This window comes from Felis catus, chromosome B3, assembly GCF_018350175.1.
Source record: "Felis catus isolate Fca126 chromosome B3, F.catus_Fca126_mat1.0, whole genome shotgun sequence".
Taxonomy (NCBI): domain Eukaryota; kingdom Metazoa; phylum Chordata; class Mammalia; order Carnivora; family Felidae; genus Felis; species Felis catus.
In genome coordinates this window covers 114,143,304-114,163,880 of record NC_058373.1, presented here as the reverse complement: position 1 = coordinate 114,163,880, position 20,577 = coordinate 114,143,304, and the positions used below count along the sequence as shown (strand labels likewise).

The 20,577-nt window shown below is 41.2% G+C and overlaps 1 protein-coding gene across 8 annotated transcripts in view; it reads right to left on the bottom strand.

Annotated features, from left to right (window-relative positions):
• The window catches only part of RAD51B (RAD51 paralog B), a 687,198-nt gene that overhangs the window by 59,659 nt on the left and 606,962 nt on the right, over positions 1–20,577 (bottom strand). Inside the window, exon 11 of one of the 8 annotated variants that reach the window (XM_045060117.1) lies at positions 15,790–16,192. The exons of the other annotated variants lie outside the window; for them this stretch is intronic. Coding sequence (XP_044916052.1) covers positions 16,155–16,192 — 38 coding nt within the window. The 3' untranslated portion in view covers positions 15,790–16,154. Of the gene's footprint in view, positions 1–15,789; positions 16,193–20,577 lie in introns of those variants that run through there. 8 annotated transcript variants of the gene reach the window in all.

Below are 20,577 nucleotides of genomic sequence, written 5' to 3'. Positions count from 1 at the left end.
TCTTTCTCTCAAAAATAAATAATAAACTTAAAAAAAAAAACCACATATATTTACTGAGCATCTAGGATTTCCAGGCACTTTTCTAGTCCTTGAGATATATCTGTGAACAAAATAGACAAAGATGCCTACCCTCATGGAGTTTACATGCTAGTGGGGGAGGAGGTGGGGAAGAGACAATAGACAATGCCGGTGCTGTTATTAATATCTGACCCAATTATTATTATCTGACTCAATATCCACCGTCTCCCCCAAACTTTCTGGAACTCCTTTAAATCCTTATCCTCTTCTTTAAACATTCTGTTCATCTTGGTGCCTTCACTGAAACCTGGTTGGCCCTAATATGTGATTTTCACCATTGCACTCAAAAGTGGGGTCTGCTTTTTTTTCTCATTGTCCACATATCCCAGAGGCTGACAACGGGGAAGTTGGCTTCCTTGCTTCCCATTGCTACTTCTATGCCTTTTCTCCTCATTATCCTATAAAACCCACAGGTCTTGGGGTACTCATTTCTTCAGACCATATAACCTATCTCCATTTTTTTTTCTGTCATCAATAACCTCTCCATTGCTCATTTATTTATTTAGCACTGGAGAACCTGGCTCACCCTCCTCCCATTCAGCCCTGTTTCTGTCATCATCCTTGGTGACTTTAACATGGTTTCTGAGTTCCTTGACCTCCTCACTTCCAATGATCTGTTGTTTCACCTTCCTCAGATACTTTTACATGGTCATAGCCTAGACCTTGTCATCACCCCTTTCAAGTCTAGATTTTAATTGTCATATGATCCAACCACCAGTTTTATCTTTCCAGCCAACTTTCTGTAGTGTGCCTCCTCCTATCAAGTAAGCTCACCTGCATGTTTATTTTTGTTTTGTTTTGTTTTGCTCTGTTTTGTTCTATCTAGGCCAAACTTGCCTAGTACAACCCCAAGCTGGTCAAACCAACCCCAAGCTTGGTCAACCCCAAGCCTATTGGCTTAGGCCGTAATAGCTCTGAGGCAATTGAAGATGAATGGAGAAAATAACACCTCGAGTTGAACGATCACATTTTAAATCCATGACTACTGCCGTTCTCAAATGAGTACTCAATATTGTCCAGAAGTCCTGCATTATTTCTCTAGCAAGTTCATTTCACAAGATCACTATTTGTGTCTCTTCTCCCCCTCAAACCTCTAACCATCACCCCCTTTCAGCTGATGATATCAAATCACGTCTCATTGAGAAACAGAAATAATCAGATGGAAACGCTCTCATTTCCCCATCACGACAGCTGCAAAAGTACTGGTGTAGTATCTGTTTTCACTCCCATCACAACAGAAGTGTCCCTCTTCCTATTAAAGCCAAACCCCTCTACTTGTGTTTTGGATTCCACCTTCTCTGTATGTCTCAAGGACTTTGTTTCTGAGGTCAGCCCCATCCCTCTTCTGCACAATCAGCTTCTTCTACTCTACTGAATCACTCTATCAGCATCAGCAACAAAATGCCCAGCTAGCTTTCATCTTTCAAAATCCTCTCTTGAGGGGTGCCCGGGTGACTTAGCCGGCTACGTGTCTGACTCTTGATTTCGGCTCAGGTCATGATCTCATTGTTTGTGAGTTTGAGCCCCATGTCAGGCTCTGCCCTGACAGAGTGGAGTGTGCTTGGGATTCTCTCTCTCCCTCTCTGTCCCTCCCCTGCTCGCGCTCTCTCTCTCTCTCTCTCTCTCAAAATAAATAAACTTAAAAAAAATCCTCCCTTGATACCACATTCTCCTCCAGCTACCTTCCTATTCTCTGTCTCCCTTCAAATTGGTTTTATGTAGCATATAGGGAATGCTGTTGACCATTTTAAAAAATAGACTATTTTTTAGAGCAGTTTTAGGTTCACAGCAAAATTGATCCGAAGGTGCAGACAGAGTCCCCCGCCTCCACACATGCACAGCCTCTCCCATTATCAACATCCCCCACCCGTGCTGTTCATTGTTACAACTTAGGAGCCCACATCCACCCATTACCCAAGTCCATAGTTTGCTCTTGGTGTTGTGCATTCTATGGGTTTGGACAAATGTATAACAACATATATGCATCATTATAGTATCATACAGAATAGTTTCATTGCTTTAAAAATCCTGTGCTCTGCCTATTCATCTTTCTTTTCCCTCATCCTCTGGCAATTTCTATATTGATGTTATATTCAGCAAACTCTCTGAACTCCCTTTTTATTTCTAACCATTTTCCTACAGTATGGATTTTCTTTAAACAATCTTACTGTCTTTAAAGGAAGATGGCTTGTCTTTTCTCTTTCCAATTCTTTAACTTTACTGTCTTTCCTCATTGCACTGATGGGCTGATAATAGGTATTACCATATCCTTTTTCCCCCTGATTTTAATAAGAATACAGCTAACGTTTTACCTTTGAGTGTAATGTTTACAAAGATATTTGTTATTGTATACATTCCTTATGAAATGAAAGAAGTTCACTCCTATTCTTAGTTTGCTGAGTTTATATAATGAAGAACTTTGGATTCTATCAAATGACTTTTCTGCATCTATAAGAGAATCATAAACCTTTACTATTTTAATCTGTGATAAGTGGTATATTATATTAGCATCATCTGATGTTGGGTCATCCTTGCATTTCTTAGATAAATTCCTCCAGAAGGTTTTTTTTTTTTTTTTAATACATGCACACACCATCATTATCTCTGGTAATATTTTATTTAGGAATTTTTCATCTATGTTTGTAACAACTAGTCTATCATTGTATAGTCTTGGGTTTTATATCAAGTTTATACCAGCCTCATAAATTGAGTAGTTTTCCTTCTTTTTCTACATTCAAAAGCAGTTTGTATAACACAGAGGTTAGCTGTTCCTTGATGGGTTGGTAAAACATTCCTGTAAGATCACCTAGGCCCAACATCATTTGAATGGAAGATTTTGGATAGTGATTCAGTTCCTTCATGGGCTATTGGTTGATTTAAAGTTTCCGATTAATCATCCTTGATTCAATTTTGAAAAATTATCAATTTCATCCATTGACATTAAGTTATTCACAGAGTTGTTCATAAAGTTGTTCATCCTAGTTTATGATTTTCTTCATCCCAACTTTATCTGTAGTTATGAGTCATTTTGTCTCTTTTTTTTCTTAATATTACTACTTACTGGGTTTTTTTTGTTTGTTTGTTTGTTTCTTGAGCAGTCTTTTTTTTTTTAACATTTATTTATTTTGGGGAGAGTGCAAGTGGGGGAGGGGCAGACAGAGTGGACAGAGGCTGAAGCAGGCTTTGCGCTGACAACCTGACAGCAGCCAGCCCCACGTGGGACTTGAACTCACAAACCATGAGATGACCTGAGCTGAAGTCAGAGGGTCAACTGACTGAGCCACCCAGGTGCCCCTCTTGAGCAGTCTTGAAGAATTTTTTGTATTTTACCAGTCAGTTCAATAATAACTTCTGGATTTGTTGATTCCAAGTTTTGTTATTGTTGTTTCTTTGTTTGTTGTCCATGAAGTTCTGATCTTTATTATTCTGTTATCTGCTTTTTTTGGACTTAATCTGTTATTTTTCTTGGTTGTAGATTTAAACACGTAACTCCTCATATTCACTTAATTTTATTTTTTTAATTAAAAAATTATTTATTTATTTACTTAATGTTTACCTGTTTATTTATTTAATGTTTACTTATTTTTGAGAGAGAGAGTGAGCAAGAGAGCAAGAGATAGCCCAAGCAGGGGAGGGGCAGAGAGAGAGACACACAGAATCTGAAGCAGGCTCCAGGCTCTGAGCTGTCAGCACAGAACCCACAGATCTCATCAACTGTGAGATCAAGACCTGAGTGGAAGTGGGACACTCAACCCACTGAGCCACCCAGGCGTGTCCACCTAATTTTCTTTAATGAATTTTAAGATTGTGAGTTTCTCTCTTAAGTACTTTGGCTGTGTCTTCAAGCTTTGATATATAGCTACATTTTTTTTCTTTTTTAAATACAAATTACTTATGAGATTAGTTTTTCTTATTTAGTTTCACTGTGGCCAGAGAATATGTCTATATGGTATCAATTCTTAAAAATTCATTGAGACCCCTTTTGTGGCCTGTAATGTCAATTTATGTAAATGTTCAATGTGTTCTTAGGAAAGAATATGTGTCCTTTATTGTTGAATTTTGAGTAAAGTGTATAATAGTTTGTGGTTATATCTTTTAAGTTCTTAATAAGTGCCTTTGTAAAAATGAGTTTAAGTCTGTACCATAATTGTACATTTGTATTTCTCTCAGTTTTTATTTTTATATATTTCAAGGTTTCAAGATTGTGTTTTTAGAGGCATACAGATTCATGATTGTTATGTCTTCTTGATGGAGGGTTCCTTTATAATAATGTTTTTCTCTTTATCCGTATTAATATATATTGCCTAAATTCTATTTGACTGCTATTTATACTCTGACACCACCTTTCTTTGGGTATTTCCTAGTATTGCTTTTGCCATCTCTTTATTCCTAAAATTCTTGTGGATTGGCCTAGGTATGTGCTTTGAAAATAGCCAAAGCAGGATACTTTAAAAAATTCTAATCTGATAATCTCTGGTTTTTAGTAGGTACATTTAATCCACTTATTGTAGTTACTGTTATTTTTTACTTACTTCTTCCATTTTACTTAGGCTTTTCTATTTATCTTCTTTGCTTCTTTATTTCTTTATTTTTTCTTGCCTACTATTAGATTGATAAGGTGTTCTATGTTCTATATTTTTCTCTTTGTTGATTTGGAAGCTACAGATTGAAGTTCTTTTCAGCTCATGATCACCCTAAAGTTTTATCATACACATTTAATTGTGAATATTTCAAGGAATAAAGATTTTTAATATCTTATCCTCTTGACCAGGAAGGAGTGTTAGCACATTTTAACTATCTAATTAACACTCCCTCTCCCATCAGATTGTCCCAATATTTTGACTTAAACTTTATTTTAAACTCCAGATTTAGTTATTTTTATAATCAGTTGAAGTGCAGTTTAATCAATTTATTTCTATGCCCACTATAGTTTCATGATTCAGATAGTTTACTCAGTTTTTTTTTTCCCTGTTATAATACATCCTTTAATGGTACTTTTAGTGAAGATCCAAGACTGACAAACTTCATTCCTTTTTATTTCTAAAAATTCTTTTATTTGTAACTCTTTTAAGGCTAGTTCAACTAAATATAAAACTTTAGATTAACAGTTCTTTTTTTTCCTCCTCAGATCTTTGAAGATACCCCACCACTGTCTTCTGGAATATCTTGTTGCTACTGAGATGTCTATTATCAATGCAAACGTTATTTCTGTATAAGTAACCTCTCTTTCCTTTCTGGTAATTTCCAATATTGTCTTTTTTTATCCTTGAAGTTCTATAGTTTCACTACAAAGTTTTAAATGTGGATTTACTTTTATTTATCCTACTCAGTATTCAAAGTGCTTTTTTCAATTAAAATCTTTCCAACTGTGGATTCTTTACTATTCCCTCAATGCTTTCTTGCAGAACTCCTAATAGACATAAATTGGAACTTTTCGATCTGCCTTCCACTCTCTTAACTTTGACTCTGGGCTGCATTTTGAGTGACTTCTTCCATACTACCTTCCCATTCACTGATCCCTCTTCAACTATGTCTTATCTAGAGTTTATCCTATCTACAGATTTTACCTTTCTAATTGGCTCTTTTTCATGTTTACCAATTCTTATTTCATTTATGCCTGCTTTATTTCACAATTTCCTTTTAAAAATAGGTGTTATTCCTCTTTATTTAAATACACTTAGAGTCTTTGCCAGATTGTTCTTTTAATTTCTTTTGTACAAACTAACATCTAACAAATGTTAATTTTGTTTTTCTTAGTGTTGGCTATCTTTGTTTGGATGCTAATTGGAGTGTGTATGTGTGTGGGTGTCTTGTCTTTTCTCCTTTCTTTTCTTTTCTTTTCTTTTCTTTTCTTTTCTTTTCTTTTCTTTTCTTTTCTTTTCTTTTCTTTTCTTTTCTTTTCTTTCTCCTTATCGATCATGCATAACCATGGAATTAGTGATATCTCCCAGAGTAGGTGAAACATCCTGGTTTCTGTTGCTGGGCTCTGACTACTTCCTCCTGCCTCCAAAGGCCTATAGTTTCATAGAAGCAGTCCCATGTAGTGTCATTAGTGTCTTTTTTTTCAACATGCTTTCCCTAGTAAGAAAGTTCCATCTCAGTGTTTTAGTTCCAGCAGTGAGCCTCACTCTAGTCAGCTACCATGCTTAGAGCAATTTAGTCCCTGTTACTCCATGGGACCCTCTTGTCCAGCTTTTGGATTTGGAACTCAGATAACTGTAGTTTGAGCCATGTTCACTGTTTCAACATTAATCCACCTAGAAAAAGGAAATCAACTGCATTTCCTGAAGCACAATAGAGGTGGGACTTATTTAGAGTTGGACAGACCAGAGTGTCAACCAGAGGCTCATCACTTACTAGCTGGGAGGTTGAGGGAAATTTATCTAACTTTCTTGAGCCACAGTTTTCCCATTAGCCAATTAGAAATGATACAATCTATGTCACAAGATTGATGGAATAAAGTTTAAAACAGCATCTGGCACCCAGTAGCTGCTCACAGCACATATTAGAATGCTTATTAAATAATCATTTTAAAAGGTAAATATTTTCTTTCAACCAAATCCATATTTAGAGTCAGAATTTTTTTTCTCATTAAATATGGAACCTTGACTCATCATGCTCTTCATCCCTCCTTCTTGGAATTTACTGGTCAAGATGTTTAGCAATATGAATTTTAACAGACTGATAATGGGTTCTTACAAGAGAATAGGTAAAGTTTCATTTGTTTTTTGCACTTTATGATTTATATCCAACTCTCAAAGTATTCTTAAGATAGTTTACAAGAAAAGACATGTGTACAATAAGTTGGATGAATAAGAGAAAGAAATTTAAACCATGGATGAGGAAGAGAAAATAATTATGCCAAAAACCTGAGCTAACCATTACTGTAATTGAGCATTAAATTTGTTCAAGGCTTCTTGGCAGCTAAAGGCAAGAAAGAGGAAATGTGATGGGTGACATGATTCTCAATGGCTAAAGTTTTTCTCTTAAGTAGTTTAGCAAGGCTATGGTGGGGTAGAAACCATTTGGTGGTTAAACTCCATTGGGGCCACATAATGTGGAAGAAGGTATTCTTTACAGTGGATGGTAGAGTCTATCCCCAGCTCTTTAGCAACAGATTGGACAACTCTGGCTTTGGATGGCTTAGTGCAAATCTGACTAGAGCCAGGAAACTGAGATTGATGACCTTTTAAAAGTAAAATTTCAGATAATAAAAAATACAAATCATAGTAATAACAATGGTGCTTGGCCAGGACAGTGGTGAGAGTTTTCAGATGGTCATCAGGAAAATGTGGAGGTGACCATTGTGATTTTCAATGCCCAGATCATGGGACCTGGGGATGTTGTCATCTTTTGCATTGCAGCTATCTACCAGGGTCTGAATCAGTTTTCTATTGCTGCTGTAACAAATTACCACCAATGTAGTGGCTTAAGGCAATACAAATTTATGAGAGCATTAGCAGGCGAGGAGCAGAGAAAGAGGGGGACAAAGGATCCAGAACTGGCTCCACACTGACAGCAGCAAGCCTGATGTGGGGCTCAAACTCATGAACCACAAGATCATGACCTGATCCGAAGTCGGACGCTCAGCTGACTGAGCCACCCAGATGCCCCTGTATCCAGAATATTTTTAAGTCATGTGTTCCAGATTTGTTAGGCACACTTAATATAAAATCAGCCTGACATGTGGGCATACTTAACCTATCTATCTACCAGGGAAGTTAAGTGTAGTACTTGTAATGTACTTATATTTCTTGGTCTTGAAACACCTCCTTCAGGAATGTACAGGAGTGAGGCCTGTAATTCCAACACTCTAGTGAGCCACACACTGAGGGAATCTATACACTATCTGTATCCATACACTTTTAGTCTGTCCAGCCTGAAAAGGTTGGATTTTTAAATTTTAAGCATCTTGTTATGTAGATTTCAAACTTTTCGGTGCTTTTGAACCACTCTGGGATCATGACAGTGGCTTTCTCTGTTGGTCCGTTATAAGTAGTGCTGATTCTGTGTGTGTTCTTGGGCAGCTTATGTGGCCACTCCTTATCCCAGTTACCTCATATGCAACTTGGAGGGCTGGAGTCAGGAGTAAATGAGGGAACCATGCAAAGCCTTTAGAGCATTGCATGGTACTTGGTAAAGCTGTGATACATTTGTGTCTTATAATTATTAAAAGATAATAACACATGAACCTGTTCTCTTACAGTCACAGAGCTGGCCATTTTGTTGTCTCCAGACATTGATATTCACCCCATCTTGAGGGCAGCAGACACATTGCTAAGCAAAGTGTCCTTCTGCTTTGCTCTATAGGAATAATATTCCCATAAAGGCTGTTGCTTATAGTTAAGGCGAGACATCAAGGCCCACTATCAAGGCAGTGGAGACAGGCAGACAGAGCTGAGAGTACTTATCCCATGGCCAAGAGAAATGCTCCTCTTCTCAGCTTGGGGGAAGGGCATGAATCTGGCAGAGTGAATTCTCCTGGGGCTCTTTGGTGCCACAATTTACTCTCATCTAAACTCAAAAGGGAGCCTCCTAGGTTCGTGTCATGTTGTCCTAATAGTCAACCCAGGCGTATTAATTCAAAAGGCCACATAAACAATCCTTGTCGTGAACGGGTCTCCGCCAAGACAATTCTACCATGGCGTCACACCTCCATACCACAGCTCTACTTCCATCCCTGTACTTTATGGCACAATGCCGAATGTCGCAAAACCGTCCTTGGGTTCTGTAAACAAGCATGAGCCCTAAGGCTTCCACCCCACCCTGGGGCTGCTTGCTGACCTCTGACCTCTTGCTTGGTATTCTGCTTTCCACTCTCACAGCAGTGGTTAACCAGCCTGCCTCCAAATGGCCAGATGCCACCACTAAGCCCAGAAGAGTTTCAGGGCTGGAGAAGCTTAACTCCAAGTGGCACACAGGCCACATAAATTCCTCAAATATGCACCCCAAAACAAGGGTCCCCGGGGATTCAGTTTATCTCACCAAGTTTCAGCTGAGGGAAAAACATTCTAATGGTATGTAAGGAAAGCTGTCAGAGAACTGTTTTGCTCAACATCAAATGCATTCCAGGCCTTATCTAATCAGGGAGTCTTCTTCACAGCTGATGCAGAGGCTGTTCCTGAGCCAGGAGAGAGGCCTTGATTTTAAGTACAAAATGATGGTTCTTTTGGCATAGGCAAAATTGGTCGGCAGCTGGAGGTTTGGAGTGACCCCTGACCCTCTCCCACAGTTCCTCCTGAGTCCTGCTGCACAAAACTAAGCCATGCTCAAATCCCAGGCTCTAATTGGCTCTGGTTTGTTTTGCTTTTCTATTCTATCCAGAGCTTCAAAAGGCGTTTCCATAATTGTTTGAGGCATGAAAAAGGCAGGTTTCAGCTTTCCTAACTGGAATTGGAGGTAATTACTGTCTTGCACACACGAGCCGGTACATGCTTCAAATCAGATGGCTCTGAGTTGTTTTATAAAGTGTAGCTGGGCCTCTGAGCCAGGAGAGGAAGGATTATGGAACCTTCCAAAGGCTTTGTTCCATAGAAAGAAAAACTCGGACATCTCAGAAATGGTGAGGGAGGCATCCATATTCTTCTGTGATTACTTTAAGCTCTGCCCAAGAGGTTTGGCCTGAAAAGATTGTGTCTTCCACCTCATCTTTTATAGGATAAGGAGGCATTTTTTTGGTCCTCTCTTTCAAGAGACAGAAGCTGACACCCCACATAACTCTCATCTTGTTTGTAATCAGCAACTGTGGGCTTGCCCTGGGCAACCTCAGACTAGGGCAAACGGAGTCAGGCAGTTAAGAGTCACCTCAGAGCACCAGATCAGGCATTTACTTCTGTATTCTGAGAAGAATAAACACAAACATGGGCAGTGTCCAGTTTATAGCCCACCCCACCATCCTGAGTGTGGACTGGGAAGCAAGACGCTCTTTTAACTCTCAGCCTACTATGGGGCGCCTGGGTGGCGTAGTCGGTTAAGCGTCCGACTTCAGCCAGGTCACGATCTCGCGGTCCGTGAGTTCGAGCCCCGCGTCGGGCTCTGGGCTGATGGCTCAGAGCCTGGAGCCTGTTTCCGATTCTGTGTCTCCCTCTCTCTCTGCCCCTCCCCCGTTCATGCTCTGTCTCTCTCTGTCCCAAAAATAAATAAACGTTGAAAAAAAAAATTAAATCTCAGCCTACTAGCTGTGTATCCATAGTCAGCTGATTCACATTACTATCCTCCATGGCCTCACCTACAGAACAAGAATAGTGACTGGTCCAACTCATAGGGTTGCTGTGACATCCAAATGAGGTCAACCTGTGTCAAATGCTTAGTATAGCATCTGCACATAGTGAATGCCCAATAATAGCATGGTCATGAGGGCCAAGGGTCCACTCTGAAAATGGTGGAGGTTTTCAAGACTCTGGAGACTCAGAGGTAGAGGAAGAAAAGCTGGGGATTATAGAAGGAAGGTGGAGGAGGAGCAGAGTGACAGTCCCTACCTCAAAGTGTCTTCCCTCCCAAGGGCATCACCTTAAGCATATTAGGTAGCCTGAAATTCCACAGATTAGAGATTTAGTTCTGCCTTTTTTCAATAATATATCTCAGTGAGAAATAGCTGGTTAAACTGCATTCACATATCAGCGTAAACTGTTTTATTTGTTTTCTTTCTAATACCTACACACTCAGCAGCTTGAGGGTTAAGGAGGTTGGGGCCAAGGAAGGAAGAAATAGTAATAATTTAGCATCATGAGGCACTGCCTGGGACAAGACCAATCCAAATCCTGAAAGCTCCAGTTCACTTCATTCACTGGCCCACAAAGAGCCTGCCTGGCACATGGGAAAAGAGGAGGTGGGGGTCAGATGTGTGTGGGGGGCCCTGAATTGCCTTTCTGGTTTTTGTACTTGCATATGGACAGTCCCCAAACACACTCTTCCAATGGCTTCCAGGACTGTCTCCTCTCTGGGAGCTCCTCCTCCTCTGCCAGAGAGAGAGCTCGCATATGGCAGCCCAGGGTGCAGGGCTCAGACCTTGGTTCTCCTTTCACTCATCACCCCTAAATGATCTCATCCAGGCCCTCTCATAAGAGCTTGAGTCTGCCTCTGTGTCGCTCACTCCCAAACCAACTTCTCCCTTAATATGGATATTTAGTTGCCTCTCGACATCTCCCTTTCAAGTGTCCCAAACTCCCAACAACCCCTTACCCCCATCCTACGCCACCAAAAATGATAAAAACAAACACAAAAAAAACCCATCAATAAGGTCTCCATATAAATGTTCTCATTGCAGATGATCTTTCAACACTGTTGACCTTCCTCTTTGTACCATGTACTTCCCTTTCTCAGCACTTAAGACAATGTACAATCACATATTTATTTTTTATAATTATTTGTATAATATCTGTCTCCCAGTAGACTATAAACTTCATGAAGACAAGATGAGGTCTATCTGCCTCCTGTTCTTCACCTAGCCCAGTGTGTGACACAGAGTCAGTCCCCACTATACATTTGCTGAATGAATGAATGATTTCAAAGCGGACATGGGTCCTCAGATAAGAAAGAGAGTTTCTAGATACAAAAAAGGCTATGAAACCTGGCAAAAAATACTTGAGATCACATCTTGTTTTCCCAGAGTGGGGCTCTTTTCTGCTTCCCCCTCCCATTTGACAGAGTCTTATGTTTAATAAAAGCCCTGAATAGTTACAGCAAGCATACAGGACTGGATCATGAACTTGATGAACTGCTGCAAGCCTAAATGTCTGATATGGGGAATACCTACATTATGTTCACAAACATGGCCGGCTTTCAATTATCCATTCCAGTGGATAATCTAATAGCCAATAATCTAATAGTTTATAATTCAATAGCTTATAATTTTGAAAGTTTTACATGTGGCTTTTGTGAATTTGCATCAATATATAAGGAGATCTGATGGTTTAGGAATTCACAATATTTTGGGCTCAGGTGTCTAATGTCACTATCGCCAGTTGCCTATTAAGGACTTCCTTGGCTCCAACCTCATGTGGAAAAAATACTGCATTGTGTTTGGGAGGAAAGCACATTAGGGTTTTTTGTTTGTTTGTTTGTTTGTTCAGTTAATTTGTTTGTTTGTTTTGTCATAAGAATTGGGGTCCAAACTCCAGCTCTGCCACTTACCAGCTCTGTTTTCATGTTACCTGGCCTGGTCTTTGTTTTCTCATCAATACCTACCTCCCAGGACTATGATAAAATTTTTCAGGAAGAATTAATGTGAACCACTTGTTCAGGTAAATGCAAAACAAATCAAAAGTAGGGTTGGGCCTTCTACAAACTTTCTGTTTCACAGCTGAGGAAAGAAAGATTTCTCTTTTTTCTTTCTGCCTTAAAGGACTTTCTTTTCCAGGCTCAGTAGGATAAAGTAAACAGGGTCCTTGCTTTACAAATCACATTTGATTGTGAAAGCTTCTGCTAATGCCTGTACAAATCTGAAAGAAAAATGCTGTCTTGAGCAATCTAATATGAAAAACTGACCATGGGTCCTCCCTAGGCTCCACCAACCCTATCAACAATACAAATGACGGTGCATATGTCTGGGTCTTTGCCCATGTCATCTCGGGTCCAAGTCTCAGGGTTTGAAAGTAGAAATATCCTAAGATCCAAGGCAGAACCAATTGTCTGTTGGGGGTGGGGGCTAGAACCCCAGAGTTCCCACCTCCTTTTCCTGTCATGAAGTTTATATCTCGAGGGAAAACAGCTGTCCGTTCTCAGGCCAACTGGGACTGAAGCCAGCTGTTGCTTCCAGATGCCAAGAGCCAGATGTACACCCACTTTTCCCTCCCACTCCTTATGCCTAAAGTCTTAAACTTTACTGAATTTATTAATAACCTTCACAACTTGCTAAAAATGCATTTCCTCAGGATCCCCCTCCAAAGAATCTGATCCAGTTAGTTCAGGTTGGCCAAGAAATCTACATCTTCAACAACAACACTTCCACCCCCATCTTCTCTTTTCCCTAGGAAATTCCAATATAGTTGATCTGAAAATCGTACTTTGAGCAACAGTCTCTATAGTAGAGGCACTGACATGCTGATAAAAGCTTAACAACCAGTTTTGGGGAGGAGAAAGCCTGGTTTGTAGTTTGCTGATTTCTGTGATATAAATATTCCCACCATGGTCAGTTCAAGCTACCAACATGACATCATGATTTCGAAGTTGGGAAAAGGAACATGCAATCAATCCTCACAAGCTCAGAGGATCTGGCTCTGGCTCACCACTGGGTAGAAGCCTCTGGATGCCTTCAAATGGTATTTCCTGGGCTTTGGCACAGAAGGGCCACTGTTCAGCCCATGATGTCACATCCCTGAGTATTTTTTTCCCCTAAATCCTTAGCTCTTTGAATGGTTTGTTTTGGTGACTGGTTCCCAGAGACCTCTAGGGGTTCCAAACCAGAAAGAGAGGAAAGAGAGAAAGAGTTCCAGGAAAGAAAATGCAATTAGTGTGGGATGTTGGCCTCAGCCATACTGTCAACCTTGTTCGACCCAGCTTTCAGCAGGGAGGAGCTTTGCAAACACCTGCTTCTGCCTTCATTTGATAAGCTTTCTGGTCAACTCACATAAACCTGATCCTGCTGACTTGGAGAATGATGAAAAGGCTGAGTCTTGGGGACCTGAGGGGATGAAAGGGGACGGGAGAGGACCATGGGGTGGTCATATGACCTGGGGTCGCTCAGCGGCTTATGGCTTCCCCTTTGTCTCCCTGCTCTGGCCCCATGTTGGAAGGTTTTGGTGATTTCCTCCCGCCCCCGACCAGGCCAACAGATGTGGAAAGGTCTCCAGTTCCCAGGGCTCCGGACACAACTGCCTGTTGTTTCCCACTTACAGACGGGGTCTGTGATCACAGACAGAACAGCTATACAATCACTCACCAAAGAGCTGAGCCTGGTCAGGTGTGGGGTTCAAACCTACTCAGATATTTCTGCAGCAAAAAAGAAATGTGTAAGCAAAACTGAATGAGTGTGAAAAATAACCATTCCTCTTTCTGTGTTCTCTAAGTGTGCTTTGTGGGGATGCTGAGGGCTCCAGGAGAGGCATTGTCTTTAGCTCCTTCCACAGCGGTAAAATTCTTGTGGATGCCACGACCATTTGAAGATATGCTGCCTTTGGGGCCTGCTGCTTATCTCGTGGATGTGAGTTAGACCTCTGCCCACTTTAAGCTTGAAGCTTGAAGGACCCTGTTCCCCCGAAAAGGATGTCTTCTGCAGTCTACTGAGCTTTCACTGCTTATCTGGTGAAAAGGAAGGGGCGCAGGTGTTAACCTCCTCATGCACCTTAATTTTTCAATGCAGACAGTCTGAGAAATTTCTCAGTGAAATTTCTCAGGGCCAAGTTTCCTACCGCCATCCATACACCTTTGACAAGTGGGGCAAACAGAAGCATGAAAACACACTAACCTCCCTTAAATAAACAAATAGTCTCATATCAAGCCCATCCACAAGAATAAGCTGATGTCTAGTGATATATTTTCTCGCTTATGACACAACGGTGGCCATTACAATTTGACACAAAGACCTGGCGCACGTACGTCTTAGCATGTAGCTCATTCACCTATAAATGCCACAAGGGATCAAATGGCAGGCACCCTTTTCGCTAAAGAAATGGTTCTCAGAGTAAGATCTGTGGACCTCTGTGGTCCCTGAGACCCTGAGACCCTATGAGGGTGTCTGCAAGGTCAAAATTATTTTTATTTTAATACCAAGATGTCATTTGCCTTCTTCACTGTGTTGGCATCTGGGTAAAATTGCTGGCACCAGATAACCGTACTGGACGTCGTGATACTCTTCACTGCCCAAATGTCACAGGACAAAACGAGCAAACAAACGAAAACAAAAGAGAGAAAGAAACCAGTTTTGACCTAAGATGTCTGAGATGAAGCAGTAAAAATTATTAATTTTATGAACTCTTGACCAAAGTGCACATCTTTTTACTATTCTGTGTGGCAAACGGGAAGGTAAGCGTCCTGAAGCGCAGAGCTTGTTTGGAGGAAAGGCACGTGTGAGAGGAGGGAGTGAGCACCGGCACTAGCCCTGCCACGAAACACCGTGTTTGCTCAAAAGGACCAAATAACCATGGCTATTCAGACTTGGTTCTTGGACGGACACTTTCTCCCAAACGAACAGAGTTTGTCACTTCAAGAAAGATTATTGACAGCATTTGTGGCCAAAGGAAAAGCTTTCAAGCAAAAGTCAATTTTTGACAACTTGTATTTGCCCCAGTGAGGGGAACACCTTCCCAATACTTAAGGAAGTTTCTGCTAAGAAAAGTGCTATTATTAGCAAATGTGAATTTTTAGTTTTCATCATGAAATAGATCCAATTCTGAAGATCTGCATAACTTAGTAAAGTAATATTTTCCAAATGGCCCATGCATAGGATTATAAAATCATGCATGGGCAAAAGATCCACGCAAAGTGCAAGGCAGACCAAATGGGTTTTAATATAATTGAGCACATAAAATTCATTGATATAGTTTCTTTTTAAAAATGTTTTAAAATGTTTATTATTATTTATTTATTTTTTTTTTTTGAGAGAGAGAGAAAGACAGAGTTCAAATGTGGGAGGGCAGAGAGAGAGTGAGACACAGAATCCGAAGCAGGCCCTAGGCTCCATCCTGTCAGCACAGAGCCCGTCGAGGGGCTCGAACTCACAAACCATGAGATCATGACCTGAGCCAAAGTCAGATGCTTAACCAACTGAGCGACCCAGGTGCCCCCATTGATATAGTTTCTGATGCTATACTGCAACTAACAAAAACTATATTTGTTGAGTTTTGGTAGAGTGTCAAAGAAGAATACAGGCTACCCCCACTATCCAAAAGTAGAGTGTTCCTATGAAATCTTTTGCAGGCTAAAAATTTGGTGTAAAGAGGCCACCTTTGGTGTAATTACCTTTAATGTCCATGGAAACATTTTCGAGTGTTCTCAGACCCCAAAATCCTTCTCTTAGGCTTTTCTCATACCTTAGGACACATCTTGCTAATGAAGGCACCTCAGAGACACAGTTCAAAGCTACGGCAGCTTGATGCTAAGTAGTTCCCAGGGAACTAGTTCCCAGAGTGGTGCCGTTCTCATCGGTTGGGGTGCATGCTGCCTCGGTAAGTTCTCCCTGCAAAGCAAATGTTGAGTGAACAGTATTTTCACTTTTTGCCTTTTCTCAAAAAAGTGAAAATCCTCTTAGGATTTCTTTTGATTAATGAAAACAGGCACTAATGTAGGTCTTTCATAGAAGCAAAATGGTGTATCTCAGACTTTTGAAAAGCATGGATACCCGTAACCACAATTATCTGAAAAAAGCTATTAAAATAGTCGTCCCTTTTCCAGCTACATATCTGTGTGAGGCTGGGTTTCCTTCATATACTTCAATCAAAACAACATTATCACAGCTGATTGAATGCAGAAGTAGATCTGAGCATCCAGCTGTCTTCCATTAAGCTAGACATTAAAGAGATTTGCAAAAAAATGTAAAATACTGTCACTCTTCTCACTAAGTTTTGTTCTGTTTTGTTTTGGAAAACACCATTATTTTTACAATAACATTATGTTATTTCTGACTTTTTAACAAATAAGAAAATTTATGAATTTTAATGAAGTAATAAATATGACTTAATAATAAATATGACTACAGTATTCATAAATGAATACTATATGGATTAACAAATAAATATTAAATAGTCTTCTGTTTTAATTTTTAATATGGTAGATGATTTTTTTTTTTAATTTTTTTTTTCAACGTTTATTTATTTGTGGGACAGAGAGAGACAGAGCATGAATGGGGGAGGGGCAGAGAGAGAGGGAGACACAGAATCGGAAACAGGCTCCAGGCTCTGAGCCATCAGCCCAGAGCCTGACGCGGGGCTCGAACTCACGCACCGCGAGATCGTGACCTGGCTGAAGTCGGACGCTTAACCGACTGCGCCACCCAGGCGCCCCAATATGGTAGATGATTTAATTATCTGTTACTGCACAACAAGATACTCCAGAACCAAATGGCTTAAAACAACAATCATCATTTGTTAGCCCTCATGGTTGCTGTGGAACAGGAATCAGAAGTGCCTTGACTGAAATTCTGGCTCAGAGGTTTCTTATGACATTATAGTCATCTGAAAGTTTGACTGGGGCTGGAGGATCTGCTTTCAAAGTGGCTCACTCACAAGCCTGGCCAGTTGTTACTGGCTGTTAAGAGGGAACCTCAGTTCCTTTTCATGTAGGTCTTTCCCAGGGTACTCAAAACATGGCGACTGGCTTTCTTCAGGGCAAACAACAGAAGAGACCAGGTAGAAACCTGGAGTCCCTCTTATGATCTAGCTTCTTAAGTCATACACCCTCACTTCTGCCATTTTCTATTGGTCTCATAGCCCAAGCCTGATTCACTATGGAGGAGAATACACGCGGCATAATTGCTAGAAGATAAGGATCATTGGGTCTATCACTTGGGGGCCTTCAACAGATTTAGAGTATTAAGGAGTCCTTAAGACCAAAACATTTGAGAGCTGCTAGCCTAAGGGAATCGATCTACATCTTAAAAAGGTCTTTACCTCTTCTCCTCCTCCTTTGTCTTTTTCTTCTTGCTTTTTATTTATTTATTTATTTTTGGTCTTGTGGCTTATAGTTAAACCATCACTTAGGCAGTTTCTTGCTCCACAAGCTTCAGAATAGTTCCTTCTAGCTCTGTCTTCTGAACTTCAACTTACTGAGGACTCCCTTATGAGTTTAACACTCCCTGTAACCCTGGCTTATTGGGTCTTTTGCCTGGCAATGCTTGGGGGGTCACTTTAGCTCTATTCATTCTCAGATCAGGCTCCCTGAACAGCCATTGTCTCCAAGAGGGGGTCAACGGCAGGCAAACCTGGGTCACCATGGGCAGAGACAAGCAGCTCTGAGCCAAGGGCCAGAGGGCAGTGGAGAGAGCTGTGAGCTAAACAGACCAGAGCCCCTGCCCTCTCATTCACTGTTCCGGAGTTTTCTGTAAAACCCCAGTTGCATTTACTCTCCCGGGTCTCAGACACACCTCCCTAGGAGCAGAGGTTCTGATGGCTTGTACAGACCTTCTACTAGCTATTTTGTAGAAGACAGTAAAGAAAATAACTCACTGTGTGCAATTTTATTTAAAAGAGTGCAAGAATGTTCTTGAGCTTCTCAGTCCTTTTTTTCCTGTAGCCTTTCTTATCATCGGAAATGAAAGAAAACAGCCAGAGGAGATAGGATCTCAGGTCGAGAAATCCTAGCAGGTAATTTTGGAGTTGAAAACAAATCTCCCTTGAAATGAATTAAGCAGGTGAAGGGGATTCGAGCTCCTACTCTTAAACCACACCTTATCCTGGCCTGGCAAATGACTTCCTTCCAGCCCCAGGCAAATCCCAACTTCCACCCACTAAATGCCTGCAGTTAATAAACGTTCAACAACAAAACCCCAAAGTGGAAAAAGGAGGACTGATTGGAAGCCAAGATACCAGAAAGACTGAGAACCTTCCCTGCGAGCTGCATCCACGAAGAAACATTTAGGCAAGGAAGCAAGGCCTGGGCAGGGGGACCCAAGACATAAACTACGTAAATATCTGACTTGATTTAAAATGACTATTTTTCTTGATCAGACTTGCCCACTTGTTTTCATTGGAACTTTGTACCATGACCCACATTCAAACCCTTCAAGATGGCTAAAATCTCCAGAATTCTATTACTGAGCCACGATGTAAGTCATGCCTCCTGCTAAGTATGCCAGGACTAGAAATCCCAAACTCAGGTCTAGATAAGTCTTCTGAGGGTTGGTGAGGAGGTTCTCATAGATCCAGGGAGAACTGAGAAAAATAAAGATCAAGTTATGCTCTGAGGAATTCACTCAGCATTACTTATTTTTCCCATTTTACAGACGAGAAAATGGAGGCTTGGAGAAGTTGAGTGCCTGGCCCCATAGCTAGGCAGCAGCAGAGCCAGGACAGAGATTCATATGATAAATCATAATGGCTATCATTTTCTGAGCACATTTCATGAGACAGGCAAAGCACCTTGTGCTTTGTGCATGTTAACTTTTTTTTTTTTAATTTTTTTTTCAACGTTTATCTATTTTTGGGACAGAGAGAGACAGAGCATGAATGGGGGAGGGGCAGAGAGAGAGGGAGACACAGAATCGGAAACAGGCTCCAGGCTCTGAGCCATCAGCCCAGAGCCTGACGCGGGGCTCGAACTCACGGACCGCGAGATGGTGACCTGGCTGAAGTCGGACGCTTAACCGACTGCGCCACCCAGGCGCCCCTTTGTTAACTTTTTAATTTCTCATGGATTGCTTCCTTTTTAAAGGAGTAAAACTGTCCAATGGCACTTCCTGCCATGTTGGAAATGCTCTATACTTGCACTCTCCAGTACCATGATAGTCACTGGCCCCCATGTGGCTATTGAGCACTTGAAGTGTGCCAAGTGGGACTGAGGAACTGAATTTTTTATTTTATTTTATTTTAGTTGATTTAGAATTTAAACAGCCACACATGGCTAGTGGCTACTGCATTGGACAATGCAGTTCTAGGAGGTTCAGTAGCTTTTCAAAAAGCTTTTGAAAACTTGTTAAGTGGTAAGGCAAGAGTTACATCCCAGGCTGAGTGAACCCAAAGCCTATGCCTTTCCCTTCTCGCCTCTGCTCTCCAGTGAGGTAGCCTGCATTTTGCAAAATGAAAGGCCCTGAGAAGGAAACTGACAAGAGAGTCAGCCAAAAATACATCCAGACCACCTAAAGGCCAGGTCTGTATTTGAGTTTGATTTTTCTGAGTATGTCTAGAGGCCCCAACAAGAGGCCAAATACCCCAGTCAGAAGCTTGAGTCCCTGCACCAGCACCTTCCCAGAGCTTACCAATAGTGGCCCAGTTGATTGAAGGTTCTATGACTCACAGGTCCCAAACCTGCTATTTAAACATCAGCATTTCCTTTTTTTGGGCTTAAGACTAATTGGTATAGAGGTAGTGAGCTCCCAGGCCTAGCCCCACCCTGTTGAAACATGTAGCCCTCAAAGGTTTCCACTTCAGGCACCACCCGTGAGGTACAGCTACCATCTGCCACACGTCTGAGTGCAAACATTCAACCCATGCTGGGCCATCATGCTTTCCTCAGCTTCTCGACAGCCTTCCAGTGTGCATCTCTGCCACATCACTCCCCTGCCCCAAGGCCTCCAAAGACACCCCATGATGTTCGGAACAAAAGCCAAAGTCTTCCTTCCCTGAGCTGCCCCCCTCTCCCCAATTTCTCTTTCTATTCCATGTCATCCTCATCATTCACTCTGCTCTGGTCCCTGATCTCCTAGCTGTTCCCCAACACATCAAACTTGTCCCTGTCCCAGGCCTTTGCACTTAGGGTTCCTTCTACCTGAAATGCTCTTTGCCGGGATCAAATATGGCTTACTCTTTCTTCATTCAACCTCTTCCCTAATGTCACCTTTCCAGAAAAGTCTTCCTGACTCTACTGTGTGTAAAGTAGTGCACCCCTCACCCCTATCTCTCTACCCTGCGT